General features: G+C 37.5%; 1 protein-coding gene across 3 annotated transcripts in view; it reads right to left on the reverse strand.

The window, feature by feature from the left end:
* The window catches only part of LOC134799874 (proclotting enzyme-like), a 51,212-nt gene extending 36,636 nt beyond the window's left edge, over positions 1-14,576 (reverse strand). For all 3 annotated transcript variants that reach the window (XM_063772292.1, XM_063772291.1, XM_063772293.1), the window contains exon 1: positions 14,427-14,576. In XM_063772292.1, the coding sequence (XP_063628362.1) occupies positions 14,427-14,429 (3 nt within the window). In that variant the 5' untranslated portion in view covers positions 14,430-14,576. The remainder of the gene's footprint in view (positions 1-14,426) is intronic.
* Between the last annotated feature and the right edge of the window lie 11,196 nt (positions 14,577-25,772).

The raw sequence follows: 25,772 nt of genomic DNA on the forward strand, positions 1-25,772 counted from the left end.
TGTTACAACTGTTTACACTTTCGATTTTATACTATTGTATTATTTTTGTCTTATTTGTATAATTAGTTTTAATATATTTTTATTATATTTATTATAATCGATTATGTGCATACTACATATTTTCATATTTAAATGTGTTAATATTTTATACTGGCAATGAAATATCCTGGAACAGAAAAAATCCACTTTGTTCTCTCCTATTTTAATAATAAGTAATTTATAAGTTTTGTTAAATAAATTAAATATTATCTTATTTTTGTCTTTGTATCTACAAATACCAGAGAAGACCCCCAAATGGTCTCTAACTTTTATTACCGGAAAAATTCAAGATGGCACATTGATAGGCAAACTATCGAAGAACCTACTTTTGAATAACTTCCGTTTTAAGTCCATAAAACGGAAAACTAGTTGGCTGGAGTCAGTTGCAGCTTTCAGGAATACATTTTAGATTTGAAGAAATTTGAAAATGGGAGCACATTTACGTCATAAATGGAGAATTCTAGCATTAGCATTAGCAACTGAATTAGGAGATTACTGAGAATGTTATTCAATATTGTTTTTTTTTGGTATATTGTTTTAAATAAATAAATTAACCTGATTCTTCATTGTTACTGTTATTTTAGCACCATTTTGTTTAAACCTTACAGCACTCTAATTAATGTCGCATTTTCCACAAATTATTTTCCTTTATTAATTACACTTGTCAACACTAATAAAATTTTTTTATGATATAGGAGGCAAACGAGCAGACAGATCACCTGATGGTAAGCGATTACCGCCGCCCATGGACACCCGCAACACCAGGGTTGCAAGCGCGTTGCCGGCCTTTAACACATTCAGTGCCAGCGACTCCCTAGGGGAGTTCACTGTTCGTAGGCGCTTTTCGCTACATACGGTTTTTCCCGTGTTATCGGCTACGCTCGTAGCGCGTAGCTCGGGCTGGCACTGAATGTGTTAAGATGGGAGTACGCTCTTTTCTTGAAAGTTTACTAATTACTTTTACCACAGATTATTTCCCACTAATATTTGCACTTGCTCTCGGCCTATGCCGGTAATCAATTAAGAGGCACAAACAATCACCGACGAGTAATTAGCGGGTTTTCCTTGTGCTTGTGTGCGCTAGGCGAGCAAAATATCGCTTAATGTCAAGGGCAGATGTTTCAAGATTGCTATACTTAGAATTCTTAGAATTGGTAAGTTTAGGTTAATAATAATAAGTATACTCTGTATCTTTAGGTGTTTAAATAAAAGTAAACAAAAACTACCCTCAAATGGCTGCTTAAGCCAGTTGAGGGTAGATGAAAACATTACATGATCAAATAATCGAGGTTAAAGTGGTCGTGCAGTGATAGATCCAGGCGGTTTTGTATTTAGTTGGTTAACCAATAAATGTTATAACTACCCGAAAATGTACAAATTGCTTGTTTACTTATTATATTTAAATACCTAAAGATACAGACTATAGGACCCCTGAAGTAAAGACTAAAATTTTCGCAAGTTGCACATTATATACCATTTTCTTCACAGGAGCATAGCTGTAGTATTAACCACATACATGATAAAGAAGCGTTCTTCCACTTGCCTCTTGATGTCAAGGTCGGATGTTTCAAGATGATTGCTAGTATTGCTACACTTAGAAGTGATAAGATATTTAGTTAGGATAATGTTTTTATTTTACGTAGAAGTGATTTGAATAATATTATGTTTACACTGTTTTGTTTACAAAGTGATAAGTTGATAACGCCACAAAATAAATACCTACTAATACCACGTGTCACAAGAAGCCCTAAAAGACTTGTCCGCCCTCGAAGTACCCAAGTGGCGTGAAGTGGCGTGAAGTGGCGCAGAATAGGGCAGAGTGGCGTTCTCTTGAGTCAGAAGCCAATATCCCTTTTGAGTCATTGAGCCAATGAAGTAAGTCACACCAGTTGCGAGTGCACACCGAAAAAACCGGCCAAGTGCGAGTCGGACTCGCGCACGAAGGCTTTCGTCCCATTACGCAAAAACGGCAATAAAATCACGTTTGTTGTATGGGAGCCTCACTAACCTCACTTAAATATTAATTTTATGCTATTTTTTGTATTAGTTGTTATAGCGGCAACAGAAATACATTGTCTGTGAAAATTTCAACTGCCTAGCTATCACGGTTCATGAGATACAGCCTGGTGACAGACAGACGGATGGACAGACGGACAGCGGAGTCTTAGTAATAGGCTCCCGTTTTTACCCTTTGGGTACGGAGCCCTAAAAATGAATGAAAAGAAAACCTAATTACCATTATATTGGTCTAAACCAGCGGTCGGCAACCTTTTAGCAGCCAAGGGCCACATAGTTAGTTAACGAAGTTGTCGCGGGCCGCACTTTGGTAATATTTGTGACTTTAGCAGACATTGTCGTTTGTCACTATTACATACAAAATAGCCAAGGCGCCTCTCGGGCCGCAAGTGACAGTTTCGCGAGCCGCATGCGGGCCGCGGGCCGCAGGTTGCCGACCGCTGGTCTAAACGATACGTCAATACTTTTGTTTGTCATGTCATGACAATGGACGTTGACTATCGTAATTTTATAGGTACTAAGTTGTGATTAGTAATAGCAAAGTTATTAATAGTAACAGAGGAATAAGTAATCTGGCGTTACCTATTCATCATAAAATTCATAAACGTGTGTCAAATCTAACAACAATCTAATCCAGGGGTCTCCAAACTTTTTTACCTGAGGGCCATATTGCGCCTCAGAAAATTTCGCGCGGGCCACCGTCGGTTTTTGCGCCGGGGGAGGGTGCCTGGTTGCTGCTGTTAGGAACAGTTCCACTCTCAATGAATGCTGAACCTGGCTCCCGCGGGCCGGACAGTGGGCACTCGCATTGGGTGTCGGCGGGCCGGATTGGAACGTGTCGCAGGCCGGATTTGGCCCGCGGGCCGGGGTTTGGAGAACCATGATCTAATCGAATAAGCGTTGTGATTCAGCGAGGAAATGCTACCTGCATCCTAGGCACTATGCCCCAGCAGGGGTCTCTTTAGATATAGATTTCTAGTATTTTTTAGGTATTAGTTTTAGTTTTGTAGGTATTTTAATTTTAGTTTACTTTTTACTACTTAAATGTTACATTTTTAAATAAATAAATAATAATCTTATTTTACAAGCAGTTGATAATCGTTTGTCCCTTTCTGTCATTTTGATATTTATGTTTGTTAGAAAGAGATAAAGTTACAGAAGTTTGTAAGAGGTTGCTTTATAAGTTTGTCCGCTATGTGTGTGTGTCTGTCTGTGGCATTGTAACTCGTAAACAGGTGAGCCAATTTGGATGCGCTTTTTTTTATTAGAAAGCAGATTTTGTAGAGGTGGTAATTAGGTAAGATACGTTTTATTAATATTGATTTATAGCGGTGGTTTTATTTTTAAATTTAATGTTTTTTATATTCCAATACTTTTAAACGAGCAATTCTTGTTTATTTATATATTTCGGGGATCTCGGAAACGGCTCTATCGATTTCGAGATTTTCGGGGGCGAAAACTCGATCAAGCTAGGTCTTATCTCTGGGAAAACGTGCATTTTTGAGTTTTTATATGTTTTCCGAGCAAAGCTCGGTCTCCCAGATATTATTTCATGTACTTACCAATTTGTCCAAGTACCTATTTCAACCATAGATATTGATATTTATGGACAAATTTTGTACGAAAACAGAATTTTAGTACCTATCTGGTATAGGAAAACAGGGTTTAGTAGTAAATTTTAAGATCTACCATAAGATGTATTGAGTCAGGAAGTAACTTTTGTCAAAGAGAATAGATAGTATAGAGGGGTCCTGTCATAGTAAATTTTGTAGTCACAGTAAATTTACTGCCATCTATCGACACACGACTAAAACTCAAAATGAAAACGTATAAATTTATCAAAAAAATGTATATACATATATGGATAAATGATTTTATTATTTTTATATCATTTTGACCCATGTTCATTCACTGATATCTATGTGTTAAAATTGTTAAATACGAAACGGTGTCGTCACGTCTAGCCGAGCGTAGGCTAAAGGTGTGTGCGCCATCTATCCGAGAATGACTTTTTCTTGATTTCCGAGGCACGTTTTTTCCTTAGACTTTATTCATCTTATACGAAGTTACATATGTCTTTGCTTTTGTGATACCATCAGACCAGCGGGCTTAGCAAGGTTGTACGACAAGGTAGTTATCACGCAATATGGTGATGATAAAGCGGCCGTTATCGTCGATTTATCATCCATACTATGGTTGCAGACGATATATGGAGTTATCCACATTTGACAGCGGTAGATGATAGAAGACAATTTGCATAACATGGTAGTTGGATAAGATGTGGATAATTTGACAGATTGTCCCATTTTGACAGTTCAACTTAGTTAATTTTAACTACGTGCTTCTTAGATGACGATAAGCCTTGTCGTGAAAGCAAAAGTAGTGAATAATCATATTTTAAGGTATAAATTACAGGTAAATATCAGTTTTTCTATGTTTATATTGAGAGTTTTTAGTTACAATGTTCCGCTGTATATAATATTGTCAATATTTTCTTCGCAGGGAAGTCAAATTTTATTATTCCTACTCGCGCCTGCTGTTGAAGAAAAATCTCGTTTAAACAGCTTTAAGAAACGCTTGCAGCCTATTTGATATGCCGGACGAAGAGTTTCGGCATATTTACAAAGTGCGTAGCGTTGCGTGCGGAGTGTGCAGTGCATTTACTTATGTGCCGAACTTAACGCCGAGCCTCAAAACGGTGATGGGTTACCTACCAAAACACCTCTTTCAAAGGTAAAGCAATAAAATTACAGTGTTTCTTATAAAGTTAATATGTATTCTATGCATAGACCCTATTATATTTGAAATCATTGATTCTATGTAAAACAGACGTCTTAATGACAATGCTACTAAACTCTTCAATACTAGGTACCGGCCTCATTATTATATGTAAAAGTTAGTATGTTAAGATATCTGTTGTACAATCTCTTACTTATGCTACTAACCTACTAACAGAGGTTACTTAAGCTACTATTTACTTCAACATTCATATCCTAACCTCCGAACCTAAAGGGGAAAATCTACTTGACAAAATTAGATTTACAGTACCGGTCAATAACATATCACCTTTGTGTGTTTTTGTATGAACTTGTAGTAGGTTAGTTTGTAGATTTCATATTTTACTAGTCATTTTATATGAATAATATCTGAGAGACCGAGCTTTGCTCGGAAAACATATAAAAACTCAAAAATGCGTGTTTTTCCAGAGATGAGACCTAGCTAGATTGATTTTTCGCCCCCGAAAACCCCCATATAGCAAATTTCATGGAAATCGTTAGAGCAGTTTCCGATATCCCCGAAATACCTATATATAGTAGTATACCCTATAATGGACACGGAACCAGTAATGGGACGAAAAAACACAATTCCTCTAAAATAAGTATATAAAAGTAGTTTATAAACACTGGATATATTTTTATCATAAATAAGAGTCCTAGAGCTGATTATGTTTGAATTTTTATGAAATTCGGTTATTTTTTAAGAAATGTGCGTCAACCCAAAAGTTGTCGTGCCACTGAAAAAAAATATCACTAAAAATTCTTAACAACTTCGCTAAGAGAGGTGAGTTAATTTATTAAATTTTAATTAATTAATACTTGATGAAAACTAGAATGTGTTTTGTTAATTGCATTTACCATGAGATAAGGTATACAACACACTATGTTGTGACTCCTCAGATGTAAAAAAATAGTGGTATTTGGCCCAATCCCATTATAGGAGCTGTAAAACTGCATACCTCCTATGATGGGACAATTGACATAATGATGCTTGCCATGCCATAATTTCATGTTTTAAACAATACAGAAGTAAAATGTAGTTACGAAATATGTCAACCAGGAGGTATTCTCGGACTTAGGATAAATTAATATCGTTTTTCCAAACTTTTATTTAACTTGCCTTGTTAGTTAGTGTGGGTCAAATCTTGGTAGCTGAATTTGACCCACTTTTCGATTTCCGATTCAGTTGAAATTTTGTGTAAGTACGTAATTAAGTATGCAAATCGGATGATAATGCAATATTATGATAACATGGACTTGATCTGATGATGGAGACAGGAGGTGGCCATGGAAACTTTATCGCAATAAACCCTAACTAATTGTGTTTGGGTATATTAGAATTGTCTCGATGAATCTAATACAATAATAATTGGCTGCGGAAAGAAAAATACATTCAGCGATAAAAGCTTATACCAAAAATTGATTTTTTTGCCATAACTTATTCCCCATTTCAATATTTTATACTGATAGAGCAATTGTCCATTATAGGGGGCCCATTACTGGATCCACGTCCATTACCGGGGGCCCATTACTGGAGCTTTGGTGTCCATGACTGGAGAAAAAAAGCATAGTTTTAATTTGTTAATTATGTGGAAACTCATTGCAGTATCTTTGATACAACACGCCTAAAACATGAAAGGCGGATAGGACTTTCATCTTTTAACACGCTAAGCGGTAGACCATTTACATGTACAAGGGAAATATCATAAATACTCCAAATTTCCTCTTAAATGTCCCATGACTGGTGCTGTTACTATATACATTTAAATAAATAAATATACAAGAATTGCTCGTTTAAAGGTATAAGATATTATGAATACTGAAATACTGTGAACTACAATAAGAGACTCAGCATACTACTAAAAAAGCTCTTTAAAAATAATGAAGTTGACCATACATTAAAACAAAAAACCTCTATGAAAAAATCATTACATGAGATCAATTTTTCTCATCGCTGGACAAGGAATAGTACTAAACTACCTAAAGCTGTAGAAGTCACTCAGAAATATAAAAAAAAAGTTATACCGTAAAAGCATGGAGGTGATATATTATTGGCCGGTACTGTAATTAGGTACTTATTTGTTTTAGGTTCTAACAGTATACACAACATCAGCAGCACACCTACACCACCAGCAGCAGCAGCAGCTGCTGGTGTGTAACAGTTACACCTGCTAGCTGATGGCAACTACCAACGCGGGACTAGTCAAGATCATGGCTTGTCCATTGGAGCACTACTGACTGGATTGGCCACACTACTGTAAGCCTGAACCTATCTCGAGCAGTTTGTAGATGCTGTAAACAGAAGGTAAGTTCTTTTGAGCACTGAATTAAGTATTAGACATAAAAAACTGTGACTTTCCACAAGGACTGTCTTAGTAACTTTTACTTTTTTGAATAAGTATGATTGCGGCTGTATTGTGCATTGAGTTATGTACCTACCTATTGTTTGATAGTTGTGTATGATAAGTAGTTATCTCTGGGATATATAATCTGGGAATGCAATACTTATTAGGTTTAACTAAGGCACCTAGTTCTAATGTGCTGCCTTGTTTAATGGATATTATTCCTGGCGATTGTTTAGTATATATCTTGGGTGCACTAGACTGCACTCATGTGAAAATATTTACTCCATCGCTGCCACATGAACCTACTTTTACTTATTTCCTTCTTTTTCTTCCAGAAAACTTCTCGTGAATCAAGGGAAAAATTAGAGAAGGCGCTCCTAAAAGACTTCCTAAGCATGCAAGCATGCACAAAACCGGCTCTTAATAAATACATATTTCGCATATTACTATGTTTTACTATCACACAAATACCTACCTAATTTACCTATATTTCAAGTAGAGACAAGTAGAGACTAGTAAACATTGAAGACGGATAAGCTTCACACAGAACAGCATTCCCGGGCATGCTTCAATGTAGGTGTCACTTATTCTTATTTTTCATTTTAGCCTTATGCGTACAAAATTTGTGACTCTTCTAGCTTCTAAATGTAAAATCCGACTCATATGCAGTATAGTACAATTAAAGCATAGGTAATAAAAACATTTTAGGCACGTTCTTATTTAAGAGGAAAGGGAGATGGCCGCTTCCGCTGCTCCATACAAACGTAGTCCTCATTTTCCTCTCTGGATATTGACATTATGGAAAGTATTTTTACATAATTTAATGTATATTAACCATATAGCTATGCCTCTACGTTCGAATTTTTGAATATTGTAAAAATTAGGAGCGGAAGACAGATTTCATACAAATTTTTAAATGCTCCTAACTCTTACAATAATTAATAAATTGAAAAAAAAGAACAAACGTAGGGGCATGGGTGTAGTTGATGTTGATATACAACAAATTGTATCAAAATATTTAATGTTATTATCCAGAGAGAAAAATGTGGACTACGTTTGTATGAAAAGGCGCGTCTAGTGAGTCTGGCGGTCAAAAGGTCAAATAAGAATATTCCTAAATGCTCTATTATGCTAATAAGTCTACTCTAGTGACTATAACTGCGGTCAGACTCAATACGCCGATAACTAATGTTGAATGTTAAAAACTATGTTAAATTCTATTTGGTAGATACAACATTTGACAATTCTCGTCACTCGTGGTGTTGTCAAGTCTTTTTTGTTTACTAAACTCTATAGATAAGTTAACAATGTCGGCTGCTAGCTAGAATATTATAAATGGGTAAATAAAACAACTATTGCCAAAAAATTAAACAAAGTTTATTTACACATTAAATGTAGGTGTACAAACAAATCATTCGCTGCCGTACCCGCTGTGAAAGTGCCCATCATGCCAGCAGCTTTATTGCTGGATTACTATGAACAGCTTTTGTACCAGGAACGTCTCGGAGCGGGGGCCCTTACCATTCTGTCTGATTCGACGGCCTAACTTACGTGTAAAGCGCTTAATGATAATACTAATGAACTGAAAAGGTTGTTTGTTGTTTTATTTGTGGATAGGTATGACACCTATATATATGGAATGGTCTTCTCACTAGCTTTTAATTGATATCCATATTATTATATTATTGCAATTTCATAACTGCTCATCTATAAGTTTCGTTTCAAATATAAATAGAATGCTTAACGGCGCAGAAAAGATCAACATTCCTCTCAGACCTCCAACAAAAAGGGGCCAAACTGAAAACCAGCACTGGACGCCAGTCTAGCACATGTTGAGCTTGGTACCCACGGCCAACATGTCTTGCTAAATGTAATTACCTATGTATAGAGTAGACAATAAGTTAGTACTTAACCAAGAATAAGTTAGTACATACTTAACATAGAATTTATATGTATATGGTTTGTATTCCTAATATTTTTTCTACCATCAACCTATCATGTTTTGGCAGTGGAGCATTCCATGAAGACAATTTGTCTACCGTTTGTCCCGTAGAAATGCGGATTTTCTGGAGATTTGCAGGTATAAGAGTTTCCTTTTCTATGACAAATGGTCAAACATATGCACGGAAAATTAATCGCTTGCTTTAAATGACGAAAAAAAAAGTCGCAACACAGGAAATAAAATGCGTTTGTATGGGACAGCTCGTGGAATGCTCCAATAAAGTGATTTCATTTCATTTCATATCATAAACTGATGAGGGCATTCAGCGGCCATGTCCGGTTCTCAGGCGGCACCAGATTTTCCGAGGAAGGTCAAACCCTTTTGGCTTTGGGTCAGATATACAGCTACTCCGAGCTGCCGAAGCAGACCATTCCGCTATCCACCTATCCGAAATATTAAAGCTGCTCAGGCTCCCAGCTGTAGCACAGGGTCGGCGGGCAGTCGAGCGGCAGAATTCCTCGTGGACAGGCATTGTGGGGTTATTCGTGATATTCTCAACCTCCCTCTTCAACGCCTTGAGTCGTCGGATGTGAGAAGGGGCAATATGACTCAATGCCGGCAGCTAGTGGCGGTTGTAGATCGGATAGTGCCTGAGATGCATCGCATGGTCTCTCAAGCCTCCAATATGTTATGACTGAAACAGAAACAAATTAGATTAGATGAGGTCAGGCGCAGGCTAGTACTTACAGCGGTTCATTGGCAAATTATGTGAAATTAATGTCACTTTTAGAAAGCTCTCGTTTTTAAGCCAGGGGGATTTTTTTGTTACAGTTGTCCAAATTATCGATTGAAAATAAATTGAATTTTGTTCTAGTAATTATTTATCCGTTATTAAAGTAGTATTATGTATTAAGTGTAGTTCTGTACCACCTGCGTCTTAAAAACAAACCAACGAACACCTTATTTATCAAAATTTGTCTCAGATATTCTATGGTAGGGTAATATACGACACAAACATACCCACACACATACATAGGCTGCTAAAATCATTCCCATAGTCAGGTATAGGTACAATAAACCACTTTACCAAACACAAAAAAATAATCGATATTAAACTTTCGTGAGACATGTTTTTAAATTGTTTATACGACAACGGTTTCACTCACTTGAATTGAACAAAAAAAATATTCCAGCTCCCAGCAGTAAAGAAACCAGCTTCTACTCCCAAGCCCTAACAATATAAGTTTTTGGCAAAAATATCATTTTTGGTACAAGCTTTTATCGCTGACTGTACTTTTCTTTCAACACGCAACTAATACTCCATGCGTCCATTCTAACAACACCAAGCACAATTAGTTTGCGTTGTTTTATCACAGTGTTCCCATGGCCACCTCATGTCTCCATCATCAGATCAGCTCCATGTCATCATAATATTGCAATAGTCATCCGATTTACATATTGTTATGTATGCAAAATTTCAGCTCAATCGGAAATCGGGAAGTGGGTCAAACTTAGCTGTCAAATGTATATGGCCAGCTTTAGTGCTAACATAACTGTTCCTAGTATTCCTATATTACATGTTATAAGTAAGAATATTGTACGAGTCGGTATTATATTATTTTATAATCTTAGTAGAATAGGTACTAATACAATTTATTCGTATTGAATAACTCTTGCAGAGAATTTGTAAGTTACTTGTGGGTATGGCTACTTTATTTATTTTATAAACTTTATTGCACAAACATATAGAATTACGTAAAAATGGCGAACTAAATGCCAAAAGGCATTATCTACCAGTCAACCATAGAAACAAATACCGTAAAACGGGGTGAAAAGACACGATTTTCAACTTCAAGGAGGATTTTCGCCAATAATCCAAATGATAAAGTAATAATTTTGATATCATTTTTTGAGTCTTGGTTAGTTCTTCAATTTTGCATTTGTGAAATAAATTTTTATCTACCCAATTCAGAGAAAATCAAAGAAAACTACCTGTTTTCTCCATATCCTTAAAACGGGGTCGACAGACACAAGAAAGGGGTGAATAGAAATATTAAGTTTTAGTTGTCATAGGCATCGAATTTGGTCATTATTATGTGGATACTCTGTTGGCAAATGGTATAATGGTAATGGTACCTGTTAAACAGCTATTTGACACAAAATTATTTTTTGTGTCTTTTAACCCTCAAGGCGTGTCTTTACACCCCTTTGTTGTATCTAATCACCCCCTATGACGTAACTGTTCACCCCATATGCGTGTCCATTGACCCCTTTATCACGTAAATTTGCTTGTTATTGTTTTTTTGCAAAAAATGCTTTATTATAGAGAAAATTAGTGATATTATATATTATTTAGGTACTACAGATACTATATTACCAGGTTAGCTAACTTTTACTTAGTTAATGTCAAAACATTTACCGCTAGAACAAAGTTCAGACAGGTTTCATTTCTTACCTCGGCGAGACCTTACTTTAGAGTCAAAAAAATCTAACTATTAGGCAGTTTGATTAAGTTCTTTTGGTACCAATGTAGAGAATAAATAGTCTACTATATACGCATTCCAAAAATCTTATTTTAGAGATGTACGTTTTTAAATATAACAACTTGAAAGAAAAAGTTCAAAATTTCTCTATTCACCCCGCGATTTCTGTTGACCCCGTTTTACGGTATGTGACGTTCCACGGCAAAAGGTACCTTATGGCGGCTGGCGCTTACGTCGCATAGCGCCGCAATAATATTGGAGCGGCGTTAATAATAGCGTAAGCGCCAACCGCCATAAGGTGCCTTTACCCGTGGGACGTCACATATAAACACTAAAGGTTGGTGCAAAAAGCAATCAAAAAGCAAATGCAGTAGGTATATCTTAGATATACATACTAACATAAACATACATATATGTTATAAAAATAAATGTACTAATATGTATATGGGATGATAGACACTAGATGAGTTCTTCATTTAGCAGATGACTACCGAGCATGACTACTCAAAAAACAAATTTTCTTGGGGCTTGTCTTATAGGTAGAGGGAGTGCATTCCATAGATAGGTTGCCTGAACGGCAAAACAATCAGACATAAAACGGTTATGAAGAGGAAGGACTTAAAATTTAAGTGAGCGGGAGTTCACATCCGGAACGGGCATAAAAACTAAATACTTATTAATAATATTTTATCTTTATGTCTTATATTTATGGCATAAAGTGTGTCTTTTTCTTTTTCAATAAACTTTTATTCTTGCTACAAAACCAGCTTCTAGAATATACAAACAGAGTAAAAAAATATATTTAATTTTTTAAAGTGAGGTCTACGGGTTTCAAAGATTTTAATATTTGTTAGAACCCTTAAGTATGCACTTTTTATGCAGTGTGAATAAATGTATGCATAGGTAGTGTTGTAGTGTAACTTTTACACATAATTGTTGCCAAATCAACTTCCTGCAATTATAGTAGTGATAGAACAGGTTTTTAACAAACTTTTGTCACTTAGTAGAACATAATAGATAGAATGAGAAGAAATAGATATTAGGTGTCAATAATATTAAAAGGCACCAGAAACTTTTCATGCTTTAGTTTAAGAAAGGTGTACTTACATCTTCAATCCTTTCTTCTAGATCTTAGAACTTGTGTGCACTGTGCAGCATTGCATTTTGTATCTCTGGGTTCCGAGAGGCTCATGGATCTCCCTCTAGGTGTAGGCGAACAGGGGATGCTGAGTTATATATTTGGCTAGCATTTTCTTGTGCGCCGAAGCATCGACTGAAATTAAACATATTCATGACAAAACCAGTTAATGATCAAACGAACTATAACTTTTTCTATAAATAAATTAGAGAAACTTACATTTTGGGTGGCATTTCTTTTAGTTTACACAGCAAATCAGTATTTTTCTTCGACTTGGTTTGTATTTTCACTAAATTCACTGAATCATGCGCGTACGCGACGCTTGTCAATGTCAAGTGAATTGTCAGTTGAGAAAACACGATTATCCGTTCATGTTATAATGTAAGTCAATTTGTATAAAGCTGTCACTCATTTAAACATTTTTCAATTTGGAAGTGTAGTAATAAAACTAACTATTCGTTTTCAAACTTCGTCCGACACACGTCCGACATTTTAATAAAGCCAGGCATTAAATGGATTTTTCATAAACTCTAGGCATAGACAATCGTGGTCACTTACGAATGATAGTGGATAACTTTATACGATATCGACGTGGTATTCTTATCGTAGCCCGTAACCATGTTCAGCAAAACGATAAAAATACGACTATCGTTAAAAGACGACAGTAGATTCCACGCGCAATATGATATAACCTTGCTAAGCCCGCAGGGACCCATTTCTCGAACGATATTAGACTAATAATATTAGTGTGTTGCCATGGTAACCCATACGATTTGACAGTTCGTGGGCTAATATTATTAGTCTAATACTGTTCGAGAAATGGGCCCCAGCACCCACACTGTTAACGGACAGTTCGTAAACCTTATAACAAAAGTCATACGGTCCACCGATGGACAGTTAAGTGTTGCTGTTTGTACAACATGTAGGTATTGATGATTTGATGTCATGTCTCAAAATTATATGATAATACTATTTGAAGTAATAGAACAAATTAATTTTTTTCAGAAAATATTTCAATGTTGTTTTTATTTCAAGTAGAAACACTACTATATAAATTATAAACTGAAATAAATGTCATATACTAAGAAAAATCGGACAAGTGCGAGTCGGACTCGCCCACCGAGGGTTCCGGATTTACAAATACTTTTTAGTATTTGTTGTTATAGCGGCAACAGAAATACATCATCTGTGAAAATTTCAACTGCCTAGCTATCACGGTTGATGAGATACAGTCTGGTGACAGACGGACGGACGGACGGACAGCGGAGTCTTAGTAATAAGGTCCCGTTTTTACCCTTTGGGTCCGGAACCCTAAAAATGACCAAGGCCTCCAGTGCCGCAGGCTGGAATCGAACCAGCGTCCTGGCCTCTGCTATCGCGGCAGGCCTTGGTCATTTTTTCTTAGTATATGACATTTATTTCAGTTTATTATTTGATAATGTTATGTGATGTGGACAAAAGTACAAAATTGTCTATTTCTTATTTACCTAATAACTAAACTTAAAATCCATTACAAACCAGTCTTTCCATCTAGAACATCCGTTATGCCGTAAATAATTAAAAAAACTACCTCCAGAACCGGTAATCATCACAACACTAATTAAACCATAATTAAAAAACTTCCTTTAACATCACTACGTATCACTTAAGCACAACACCAGTTAAAGAAAAAAACACTATTCTTACCATTTTAAAAGTATTTTCACTATTATTTCACTTATTTCCTTATTATTTTAAATAAAACGAGCATCTCCTACGCACTACACTTTAAGAATGACTAGAATAACAAAAGGTCAAGTCTACGATAGCCTCTAGACAGAGACGGATGTATCATTAAAGGTCATTAAGTGCGGGTAAGAGGGAGATAGATATAGGTTTGTTGGGTGCGTATGCGCAAACTGGTTATTATGATTCAAGTTATTAAGTTAAGTTTGCAAGATGCAGGCATTGTTTGTGTTCCCAATGGTTTCGCGAGTGATGGGCAGTTGAGATCTATACGTCTATTATCGATCTATAGATCTACAGGTTGGCTAAAAAAATAACTGCATTCCCGTTGCCAGGGAGGTTTTGGGATTATACTGAGCAACTTTACTATGGGACCAACCCCGAACTCGCGAAAAAAAAATTTTACCCTCCCATAAAAAATGGACCAGCCAAAATGTATGAAAAAGCCAATTTTTTTTTTACTATTTTTATACTAATATTATAAATGCGAACGTATGTCTGTCTGTTTCTTCGTGACTCTTAAACGATTTGGACAAAATTTGGTATTTTGGAGGGTTTGGGCCCCGAGAAAGGACATAGGGTAGTTTTTATCAATCATCATCATTTCACGCAGACAAAGTCGCGGGCAGAAGCCAGTGAAAATATAAAATAAAGAATAAACGGATATCGTATTCGAGGAATTCGAGGTATTATTGTCGATTCCAAGTTAAGGATAAATTAAATTTTATTCGAGTTCTTATATAATGCAGCAGAAACTGGTTTAAGCAAGGATTCGCATAGAAAAGTTAAACGCAAATTAATTATCTCTGCTTCTTAAAAACTGTGCAGTCGCTATTATATTAGGTATAGTGAAGTGGCCAAAGTGCCCATTTGTAGGTACATTACGATACAAGTCTGAAAAGTAGGAAGAAAGTTCAGTCGTGTTTCAATTTATCGCCACTCGTTGCGAATTACCTTTTCGCATATGTATTGATGCACCTATCCTACTCAGAGACTGAAAACCTCATAAGGATACCTGTAGCCGCCGTGCAGGTCAGGATCTCGACGACTCAAATAAAAAGCTTCGATTTGAAGTAAACTATTATAATTTCAATAGGTACTGGTTTTACAAGGGTTCCTTGACTAAACGGTTAAATGTAAAAGTGGTGTGGTAATCGTATGGAGGCTGATGAAAGAGTGATTTGCATAATTTGAATGTCCGAAAATAGTGGTTAAGATTTGGGTGCCTCTAATTGGCCGCGATACATAATATGTGGAGCGCTCCTATTGGTGCTTTAGAAAAAGCTTCCAAATACTAGCCGAGCCCGACGGCTGCGTTTAGTTACTGTATTATACAAATAAAGGTTGCGTTCGCAACAATACCATACTGATACAAACCTTCATACTCATATGGACATAAACATACGCACTCAATCACACACATACACACACAACACATCCACATTCACAAGCACCCACACATACACACACAATCATAAATTAGACTAGTAACTTAAATTTATTTTTTTATGTTAAAAGTCATTCTTTTTCCTTCTCAGTTTGTTTTACTTTTCTTTCACAGTGTTCAGTATTACCTGCTGACTAGCTTTGTATACATTATAAATGATAAAACTAGTGTAATTCAGTTTTGTAATAGTCTCACTGAAATACTTTATAATTATTACCTTTACTGTTATATATTTTTAGAGCACCGTACAAAACTTTGTTCACGGTGCTCTTATGGGATCACTTCGGTCTTGCAAATCGGTTAAATGCGTTTTTCTCAAAGACCGTTTGATGTAGGTACCTTGATGTAAATTTGGAATAGTTATGGCAAGTACCATCTATCATGTGAATAAGTCGAAACTGCTTATTTAGATAGTATTCTAAATTGTCAAGCTCCTCCACAGGACAGGTGTTGCCTAGTGTGGAGGTCAGTAAAAACTGTACTTACCTAAGCTTTGTGAATATTCATTAGAAAATAAACATTTTATTCTTTTATTCTTCTTCTTTATTGTACAACGTTTTACAGTACATATAGTCCTTTAAATTTTTGACATAGGCACGTATTGTCCTTAATCCCGCCCTAGGGCGGTAAAGTAACACCATATGTACTGTAATAGTAGTTTGTATTACAAGGGATCAAAATGATATATTTCCGTCAAGGGCGTACATTGAATCCTGAGCGTAATGAGGGATTCAAGTGTTAACGCCCAAGACGAAATAATTTTGATACCGTGTGACACATACTGCTTTTCACATCAACTATGAGGAAAATAAAAAAATCTTAGTGTTGACACAAATTATTATGTTTCAAAATATTATTCAAGCTAGAATGCAAAAAATAACAAAAACAGTGTCCTAGAACAGAAAAGTGCCACTTTGATCCCCCCTAGCAGGGAGGAAAAGTGCCACTTTGATCCCTCCTAGCGGGGAAGAAAAAGCCCTTTTCCGAATAGGTGACGTGAAAAATTATTTGCACACTGATTTAGCTGATTTTTAGCGCCGCCAATATAAGTTTAAAAAACAATAATGAAGCCGCCAAATAGTATAAGTTTTTTACATATGCCAGTTGACTTTTAATAATTGATGTATCTTTTGCTTTCTCAAACCACAATTATATTTAAACTTGTTAACCACCGCTAATGACCAATAACTTATCAAATCAGTTCCGGTCTATTGTCGGATGCCACAGGGATTCTGAACTGTAACAATAGCCTCAACCACCCTGTATTACCCTCTCGAGCCGAGCATTCGCCTCAAGTTGGCAATTTCGTTCAATTTTAGACAATAGATTCATTCATATTCTGAACTGGGATTTTAGGTATCGATTTTCAATATGATTGAATCAAAAATAGGTAAAGAAACTGAAGATGGCGACCGTTTTTAGGGTAAAAACGGGACCCTATAACTAAGACTCCGCGGTCCGTCCGTCTGTGAAATGCCGACGGCGTTTGTAACGGCGGATTCTTAAGGGGCCCACTGATTAACAGTCCGCCGGACGGTATCGGCCTGTCAGTTGTTCGGAACTGTCAACATTTTGTTCTAACTGACAGGCCGATACCGTCCGGCGGACTGTTAATCAGTGACGACATAGATATATATAACTGCATCGAAATATCGGGAGCTTGAAAACAATACAAAAGGAAATCACGGTTCGTATCCCGGTCGATATAAGTCTATTTACACTGGTTTTCCTTAAGCATGTACCTAAGAATAGTCAAAGACGAGAGAAAACACAGTTAGCACAAGTTACTAGCCAGGCCTGTGATTAGAGCGAACAAGTTGGCAATTCGATGCCTCCCGGCTCTGATAGGCCAGTTCGACTTTTAGTTATTCGATCTGTTTCCGATATGATAGATCTGTCAGTGTCAAAGGTGACATTTCCTCAACCAAAAACGTTACGTGACACTGACAGATCAGTAGGTATCACATCGGAAACAGATCGAATATCTGAAACTCGAATTGGCCTGTGAGGCTCGCGAGATTCTTATTTACGTGGTGGTGGTAAGTTGGAATTTATTTTAAATACTTTTTGGGAACTACATATTTTCCACAATATGGAATATTAAACCTAAATAAATCTAGTATCTTCGTGTATTTCCTGTAGACATCGCAAAGTTAAGTGATAACATACTTACATACGAGACAATTTTTTTCAGAAGGTAACTTGAGACTCAAATAAGAAAAACGTGATTATACATGTACCTACTCGGTTCGTTATTAACTTACGATGTTTTGTCACAGAAGTGGCCTTTTTAGGGTTCCGTACCCAAAGGGTAAAAACGGGACCCTATTACCAAGACTCCACTGTCCGTCTGTCTGTCACCAGGCTGTATCTCATGAACCGTGATAGCTAGACCGTTGAACTTTTCACATTCCTGTTGCCCCTATAACCCGTAACCCTAGGTGGGCGAGTCCGACTCGCACTTGTCCGGTTTTTCTGATATGTGTTTGATCCAATACCGTCTTTCTAGAAGTAGTCACTGGATTAAGTTTGTAATTGTCGGTACAGCTAGCCGCCACGAGTCGTGATTGGACGGGTTAATCGTGTCGAGCAGTATTTAGTGCAGGCTGACATGTCGCTGCTAGGTTAGGGGCACATTAGGCTCAGATTTATACCCCTGACTCTTAAAATAATGGAAGACTAGAAGGCAAATCACAGTCAAACTCACGGGAACTTTCGGGAAGGCATGGAAAAGCACAACAAAGTCTGGTTGGACCATCTAAAACAGAAACGACTTCGCAGAACTACAGGAAATTGACAGTATCAGGCTTCAAGCAACACCGGCTTCCGACACGTCGGAAGGGAGGAGCCTAACTAAGCGATATCTTACCGTACAAATCGTTCTGCCATTTTTTGCGCGGGGTAACGTGCACACACGGCACATAGTCGTACTTTTCACTCACATACAAAATCCAATCTGTAATGACGACACAAATCCATGGAAAATTACACATGTCAAAGACAAATCTTGCACACCTCGATCTTATTTGTGTATGGACGAGACACAACACGCACCGCGCTAGTTGTGTGCATGCCCAGTTGGGCATGTGCTTCGGCAGAAGGGAAATAGTCCGGATGCCGACTCCCTTCCCGGTGTTGATCGAAGTTGGTGTCAATTGTCAAGTTGGTGAAATAGACACCCAGATGAATAGATAACTGTCAGTATCTGGTGTCAATTGTGAAGTTAGTGAAATAGGTGGCTGTTCAGCACATACCATACATATAATCACGCATATTTCCCGGAGGGGTAGGCAGAGACCACGGATTTCCACTTGCTACGATCCTGACATACCTCTTTCGCTTCCTTCACTTTCATAACATTCCTCATATACGCTCGCCGCTTTAGGGTGTTCCTGACCAGGCCTTTCGTCAGGATTTTCCCGATCTGATCAGAGAAAGTCCGCCGAGGTCTACCCTTTCCAACTCCCGCTTCTACTTCTTCCTTATACTCTCTTTGTTAGCCTTCTTTCACTCATTTTTTCCACGTGTAACCATCTCAACATACCTTTCTCAATTTGTTCAGCTCAATATTTGAAAAGGTCTAGTCGCGGTATGTCCTCAACTCGGCAGAGAATTAAGCTTCGTCGGGTGGATTAGTGAGTTGGTTAGTTGAAAATTATCACTCGCCCGGGGCTGTGGTCTCATCTGTGCAAGTAAGTGCAGTGGGCAGCTACTAGTCCCAGTTTGCCGCATTATGACTTATGACGTATTGCATTAAATTAAAAGCATTATAATAGGATAAAAGGCTGGTGGGCGACCGACCGCTTCTGCATACAAATATTTTTTTTCATTTCTCATGCTCTGAAAGATGCTCTGCTTTTTCTGCACACCATGCAACAACAATGACCCTGGTCATTGTTGTTCTAAAAGGTGTGCAGAAAATGATACGTTTCTGCACTAGAGCATTTTAGGTTCCAAGTACGATTTTTGAAGTGAAAACTTCTTTAGCGGCGCTGAGCACTTCTTGAGGTGGGGAAAAAATGATAAACTCGAGACAGCGTAACGCGTAAAGCGTAACACGTAACTCGTAACGCGTAACGCGCTGACGTCATGTGTGACGGACAATGTTATTCACCAAAGAACTTTAGTCATAAACATAACGTATCATAATCAGGTCAATTATTTAAAACTGGATTACTTTTATATTCAGTTCACTCACAGTTACATAACTTTATATCACTCCAATATAATTCAATAAAGCTACATCTTGATGAAATCGCTAATAAAAGTGAACTCTAGTACTGGTGAATAAAACTCAAAATATCATGACCAAATATATTTAGATGCGAGGTCTGCAAGGTAACTTTACAATTTCTATTCGAATTTTAAACAATTAACGCTAGAAATTTAAGCTCACTGGCCAGCAATTTCGGAACTAAAGTTTTTCAATAGAAAGGAGGATGGGTCAATTATACATAGTGCTGCAGACATTTTGGACTAGTCATTGAGTTTTCACTTCTGTCGGCACTCCCGGAGTGTAACCCGTTGTTTTTTTTACTACAAGTAATTGAAATTTGGGTATAAATGGATTTGTTATACAATTTCCATCCTGATATTTGACCAGTTTTTTATTGTAAGATTTAGGGGCAAAAATATATCATTCCATACACATTTTTAAAAGCTTTTTTTTAACTGTTATCAGTAATTACAGTCACCTGCAATAATATGGTACACATCGAAGGCCGCAATAATATCTGAAACTATCTTACGTGAAGAGCCACAAGAGCGTGTGACATATTTGTGCAGTCTTCGTTGTGTAAGTGTAACATATTATTGCAGGTGACTGTACATAATAAAATGCATTACAATATATACTAGTAAAGATTTATGAAATGAGCGGAAAGCTAGTTTTATAAGAACATCACATAACAATTAAGAATGTATTAATGTATAATTATATTGAAATTTTCATTTCGAATAAAACGCCATCTCGACTGATATGAGGTCAAATCAAACTTTGTTTTTCAGAGATACGTACTTATTCGAAATTTGAATATCATTATTAAATCGATATCGACGTTATTATTGCGCTATAATATTTTAATTTTGTTTTAATAAACTAGCTTGCCTAGCTGGGTCTAATTTTAAGTTTATGAACGGCTTATGATGCGATACGTCCTCCTAAGGCACAGCCATACAAATAAAACATCCAGAATTTGTCACTGAAATTTGAACCTTTAGTGCAGGGAATAGAGTTGATTTTGGTTTTGTTTGAAAATTGAACGAAACAAAACAAATGCGACTCTGTTCCAATTGAATATGATTTAAATTTCGTCGAACTGATAAGTACAGGTAGGACCTTGGGCCTTAGGAGGATAATATATGACGTAGATGTGACAGCTGAATTAGGTGTGACGCTTATAGTAGAAGAGCCGGCAGCAAATTTTCTAACCGACTTGATACCACGATGAAATGCACAATGGTTTCCCATAAAAGTGATGCTAAGTCCGAATTCGATAGTCTGCCACGGCGGAACTTGCCGAAAGTACGAAAAAGAAGGCCACTTCCAGTGCGAAAAAAGGGGGCTGATTTAACCCATCTGATACCGTAATAATAGTTATAGCAGCAGTTAGAAATTTACATGTAGACACACAAAAGCGAAGTCTGTCAGTATTTTTTTGCCGGAAGTGCTTGGCAGACGCTCTCAAAGGTGGCCACCGGGACCCCTAATTTAACCCATCTGATACCACCATGAAACCAATTCCAGTCGGTAGGTATGAACCCTCATGTCAGGAATGTATAAGTCTGCCAAGGCTTTTCCTGCCGAAACACCTTGGCAGACGAGATTATGTGAGCAAGATCACCATCGGTTACCCTACACTAACCCATCTGATACCACCATGAAACCAATTCCAGTCGGTTGGTATGAACCTCCATTTTAGGAATATATAAGTCTGCCAAGGTTTTTCCTGCCGAAACACCTTGGCAGACGAGATTATAAGCAAGATGACCATCGGTTAGCGTACACTAACCCATCTGATACCACGATGAAACAAATTCCAGTCGGTAGGTATGAACCCTCATTTCAGGAATATATAAGTCTTCCAGGGCTTTTCCTGCCGAAACACCTTGGCAGACGAGATTATGTTAGCAAGGTGTACATCAGTTACCCTACATCAACCCATCTGATACCACCATGAAACCAATTCCAGTCGGTTGGTATGAACCCCCATTTTAGGAATATATAAGTCTGCCAAGGTTTTTCCTGCCGAAACACCTTGGCAGACGAGATTATAAGCAAGATGACCATCGTTTAGCGTACACTAACCCATCTGATACCACGATGTAACCAATTCCAGTCGGTAGGTATGAACCCTCATTTCAGGAATATATAAGTTTGCCAGGGCTTTTCCTGCCGAAACACCTTGGCAGACGAGATTATGTTAGCAAGGTGTACATCAGTTACCCTACATTTACCCATCTGATACTTTGTTTGACAAGTCCAGTCTGCCAAGTCAAGTCTGCCAATACTTTGGCAGACTTATATATTCGTGAAATGCGGGTTCATACCTACCGACTGGAATTGGTTTCATGGTGGTATCAGATAGGTTAATGTAGGGTAACTAATGTACATCTTGCTAACATAATCTCGTCTGCCAAGGTGTTTCGGCAGGAAAGGCCTTGGCAGACTTATATATTCCTGAAATGAGGGTTCATACCTACCGACTGGAATTGGTTTCATGGTGGTATCAGATGGGTTAGTGTACGGTAACCGATGGTCATCTTGCTTATAATCTCGTCTGCCAAGGTGTTTCGGCAGGAAAAACCTTGGCAGACTTATATATTCTTCAAATGGGGGTTCATAACTACCGACTGGAATTGGTTTCATGGTGGTATCAGATGGGTTAGTGTACGGTAACCGATGGTCATCTTGCTTATAATCTCGTCTGCCAAGGTGTTACGGCAGGAAAAACCTTGGCAGACTTATATATTCCTAAAATGGGGGTTCATACCTACCGACTGGAATTGGTTTCATGGTGGTATCAGATGGGTTAGTGTAGGGTAACCGATGGTGATCTTGCTCACATAATCTCGTCTGCCAAGGTGTTTCGGCAGGAAAAGCCTTGGCAGACTTATACATTCCTGACATAACGGTTCATACCTACCGACTGGAATTGGTTTCATGGTGGTATCAGATGGGTTAAATTAGGGGTCCCGGTGGCCACCTTTGAGAGCGTCTGCCAAGCACTTCCGGCAAAAAAAAATACTGACAGACTTTGCTTTTGTGTGTCTGTAATGTAAATTTCTAACTGCTGCCATAACTATTATTACGGTATCAGATGGATTAAATCGGCCCCCTTTTTTCGCACCGGAAGTGGCCTTTCGTTTTCGTACTTTCGGCAAGTTCCGCCGTGGCAGACTATCGAATTCGGACTTAGCATAACTTTTATGGGAAACCATTGTGCATTTCATCGTGGTATCAAGTCGGTTAGAAATTTTGCGGCCGGCTCTTCTACTATTAATTCCGGTGTAGCCACACGTTCGTCTATTCATCCCTTTGACTCTGCTTACGCTTAATAGTCATGAATGTTGAGGTTGCCAAAGGGTTGCAGTATGCTCATTAATCATTTATTAAACTTGAGGATCAGCTTGTTTAATGATGTATGTGAAAACATGACGATGATAGGTAAATTAGATACCTAAGTGCCCAGCTATACTTATTATAAAAACCGGCCAAGTGCGAGTCAGACTCGCGCACGAAGGGTTCCGTACCATAATGCAAAAAATGGCAAAAAAAAAAACGGTCACCCATCCAAGTACTGACCCCGCCTGACGTTGCTTAACTTCGGTCAAAAATCACGTTTGGTGTATGGGAGCCCCACTTAAATCTTTATTTTATTCTGTTTTTAGTATTTGTTGTTATAGCGGCAACAGAACTTACATCATTTGTGAAAACTTCAACTGTCTAGCTACCACGGTTCGTGAGATACAGCCTGGTGACAGACGGACGGACGGACGGACGGACAGCGGAGTCTTAGTAATAGGGTTCCGGTTAAACCCTTTGGGTACGGAACCGTAAAAAGAACGCTTTTAGGGCGACTACGCGCGCGCGCGGCGCGCGGACGCGGTAGGTATAAAGCTATCTGTTAATTATTCATTCAAGCCTGCCTGCCAACCAAATCACCCGATTTTGTTTGATTTGGTAACATACCTAGACATACGAGTATGGTGGAGGGTAGAATTAGGTTTTCTGCCAACAAACTGTTCTGCAGTTTGGCAGATAAGTGCGTTTATTACACTGTAATTTATGGTTTAAATAAATTTAAAAAACTCAATGACATTGTAACAGTTTTTCGATCAGGTCACGTGTCCGTATTACGAAGCGTCCTACGTCTTACGCTGTCGCGAGTTTAACATTTTTTCCCCATCACAAAAAGTGCACAGCGCCGCTAAGGAAGTTTTCACTTCAAAATTACATATATTATATATTCTACTAACTTTCACATCAACTACCACTCTATTTAATATAAAAACATGAATAACTTGTTTCACTTGCCCTGAATTGAAATACATCAGAAAATGGCGTTCAAAAGAACTCTTATCTAAATTAATAAATGAACTCCCTTTTCAATGAAAAACCGACGATAATTAGGTATCGCATACAAATGAAGGTCTTTATAAGGAATCTATTATCGGGCTACATTTAATTATGATTCTTATCGCCCTTTCCCTCTCTTTCTGAGGAAAATAGATCAATTAATAATGGTTTAGGTACAAGAAAATTTGTATCTATAAACCCTTGAATCAGACTTGGAAACAAGCTGAAAACCACCTTATTACCTTCGCATTAACGTTCAAAATAAACTGGATAGCATTTTTTATAAATGTTGCAAGATTTGTCAAAGAGAAATGAGATTTGTAAGCTAGAAGATAAGGTGTAGTTTTGGTTGTAAATTGTGTAAGTTGCGGTTGCCAATCGGTCTGAGGGGCTACCGCGAAAACCGAAATTCGCAAATTGCGGGGATCTTACTCTTTTACTCCAATGAAGGCGTAATTAGAGTGACAGAGAAAAATGCCCGCAATTGACGATTTTCGGTATTGGCGGTAGCCCTACTGATCAGGCGCTCGTCCGTCGCCGCATCGAACGAAGATTAGCAGTCGTAGTGATGGGAAAAGTCGATAGAAAATATTAACAATCGATTTTAATAGCCTTTATCGTAAATTTAACCATCTTGACTCTTATTAAAAATAATTTAGGTAGGTAGTTGGGAAGGTATTTAGTAGGCTTCGTGGCTAAACACATTATTTTATAGTGTTTTTGCCTCAGTGGTTCTTTTGATGAAACATCTGTTTTCGTATACGTACAGTGTATAGTTATTTAATACTTATTGGATAACCATCTTACCGTTGTCACTTTGCCATGGCTCATTTGGGGAGAATGGATCTCAAAAACCTAATCATTAAGTAAATTAAATGTTGCGATAGCAAAAATATTCCACCCATTTATATTCCAACAGTTTTTTATAATTTGTTCATAGACTTGAATAAAAAAAAAAATTATAGCCTATCCTAATCTGCATACGTTGCATCTAATGCTTATCTGGAGGCTAAGTACATGTTGTATTTAACCTTTAGCCAACTTCAGCCTTTACAAAAGTGACCTCGTGAAAATCTGCGGCACATGAGAATATTTTACTAACTAACCCACCTGCATTTATACTCATGAATGTTATCCAATTTCAGCGTTGAAGTACGTTCAGCGTTATAAAGAAAATACGCGTAGGCTCAAGACGACCGAGATAAAAGAGCTAAGTATTACCTCAAGGACGTCATAAGAATGTATGAGTCTCGTACGTTTATGGTACCTTCTTTCTTTGGAA

Source organism: Cydia splendana, chromosome 19 (genome assembly GCF_910591565.1).
Source record: "Cydia splendana chromosome 19, ilCydSple1.2, whole genome shotgun sequence".
Taxonomy (NCBI): Eukaryota; Metazoa; Arthropoda; class Insecta; order Lepidoptera; family Tortricidae; genus Cydia; species Cydia splendana.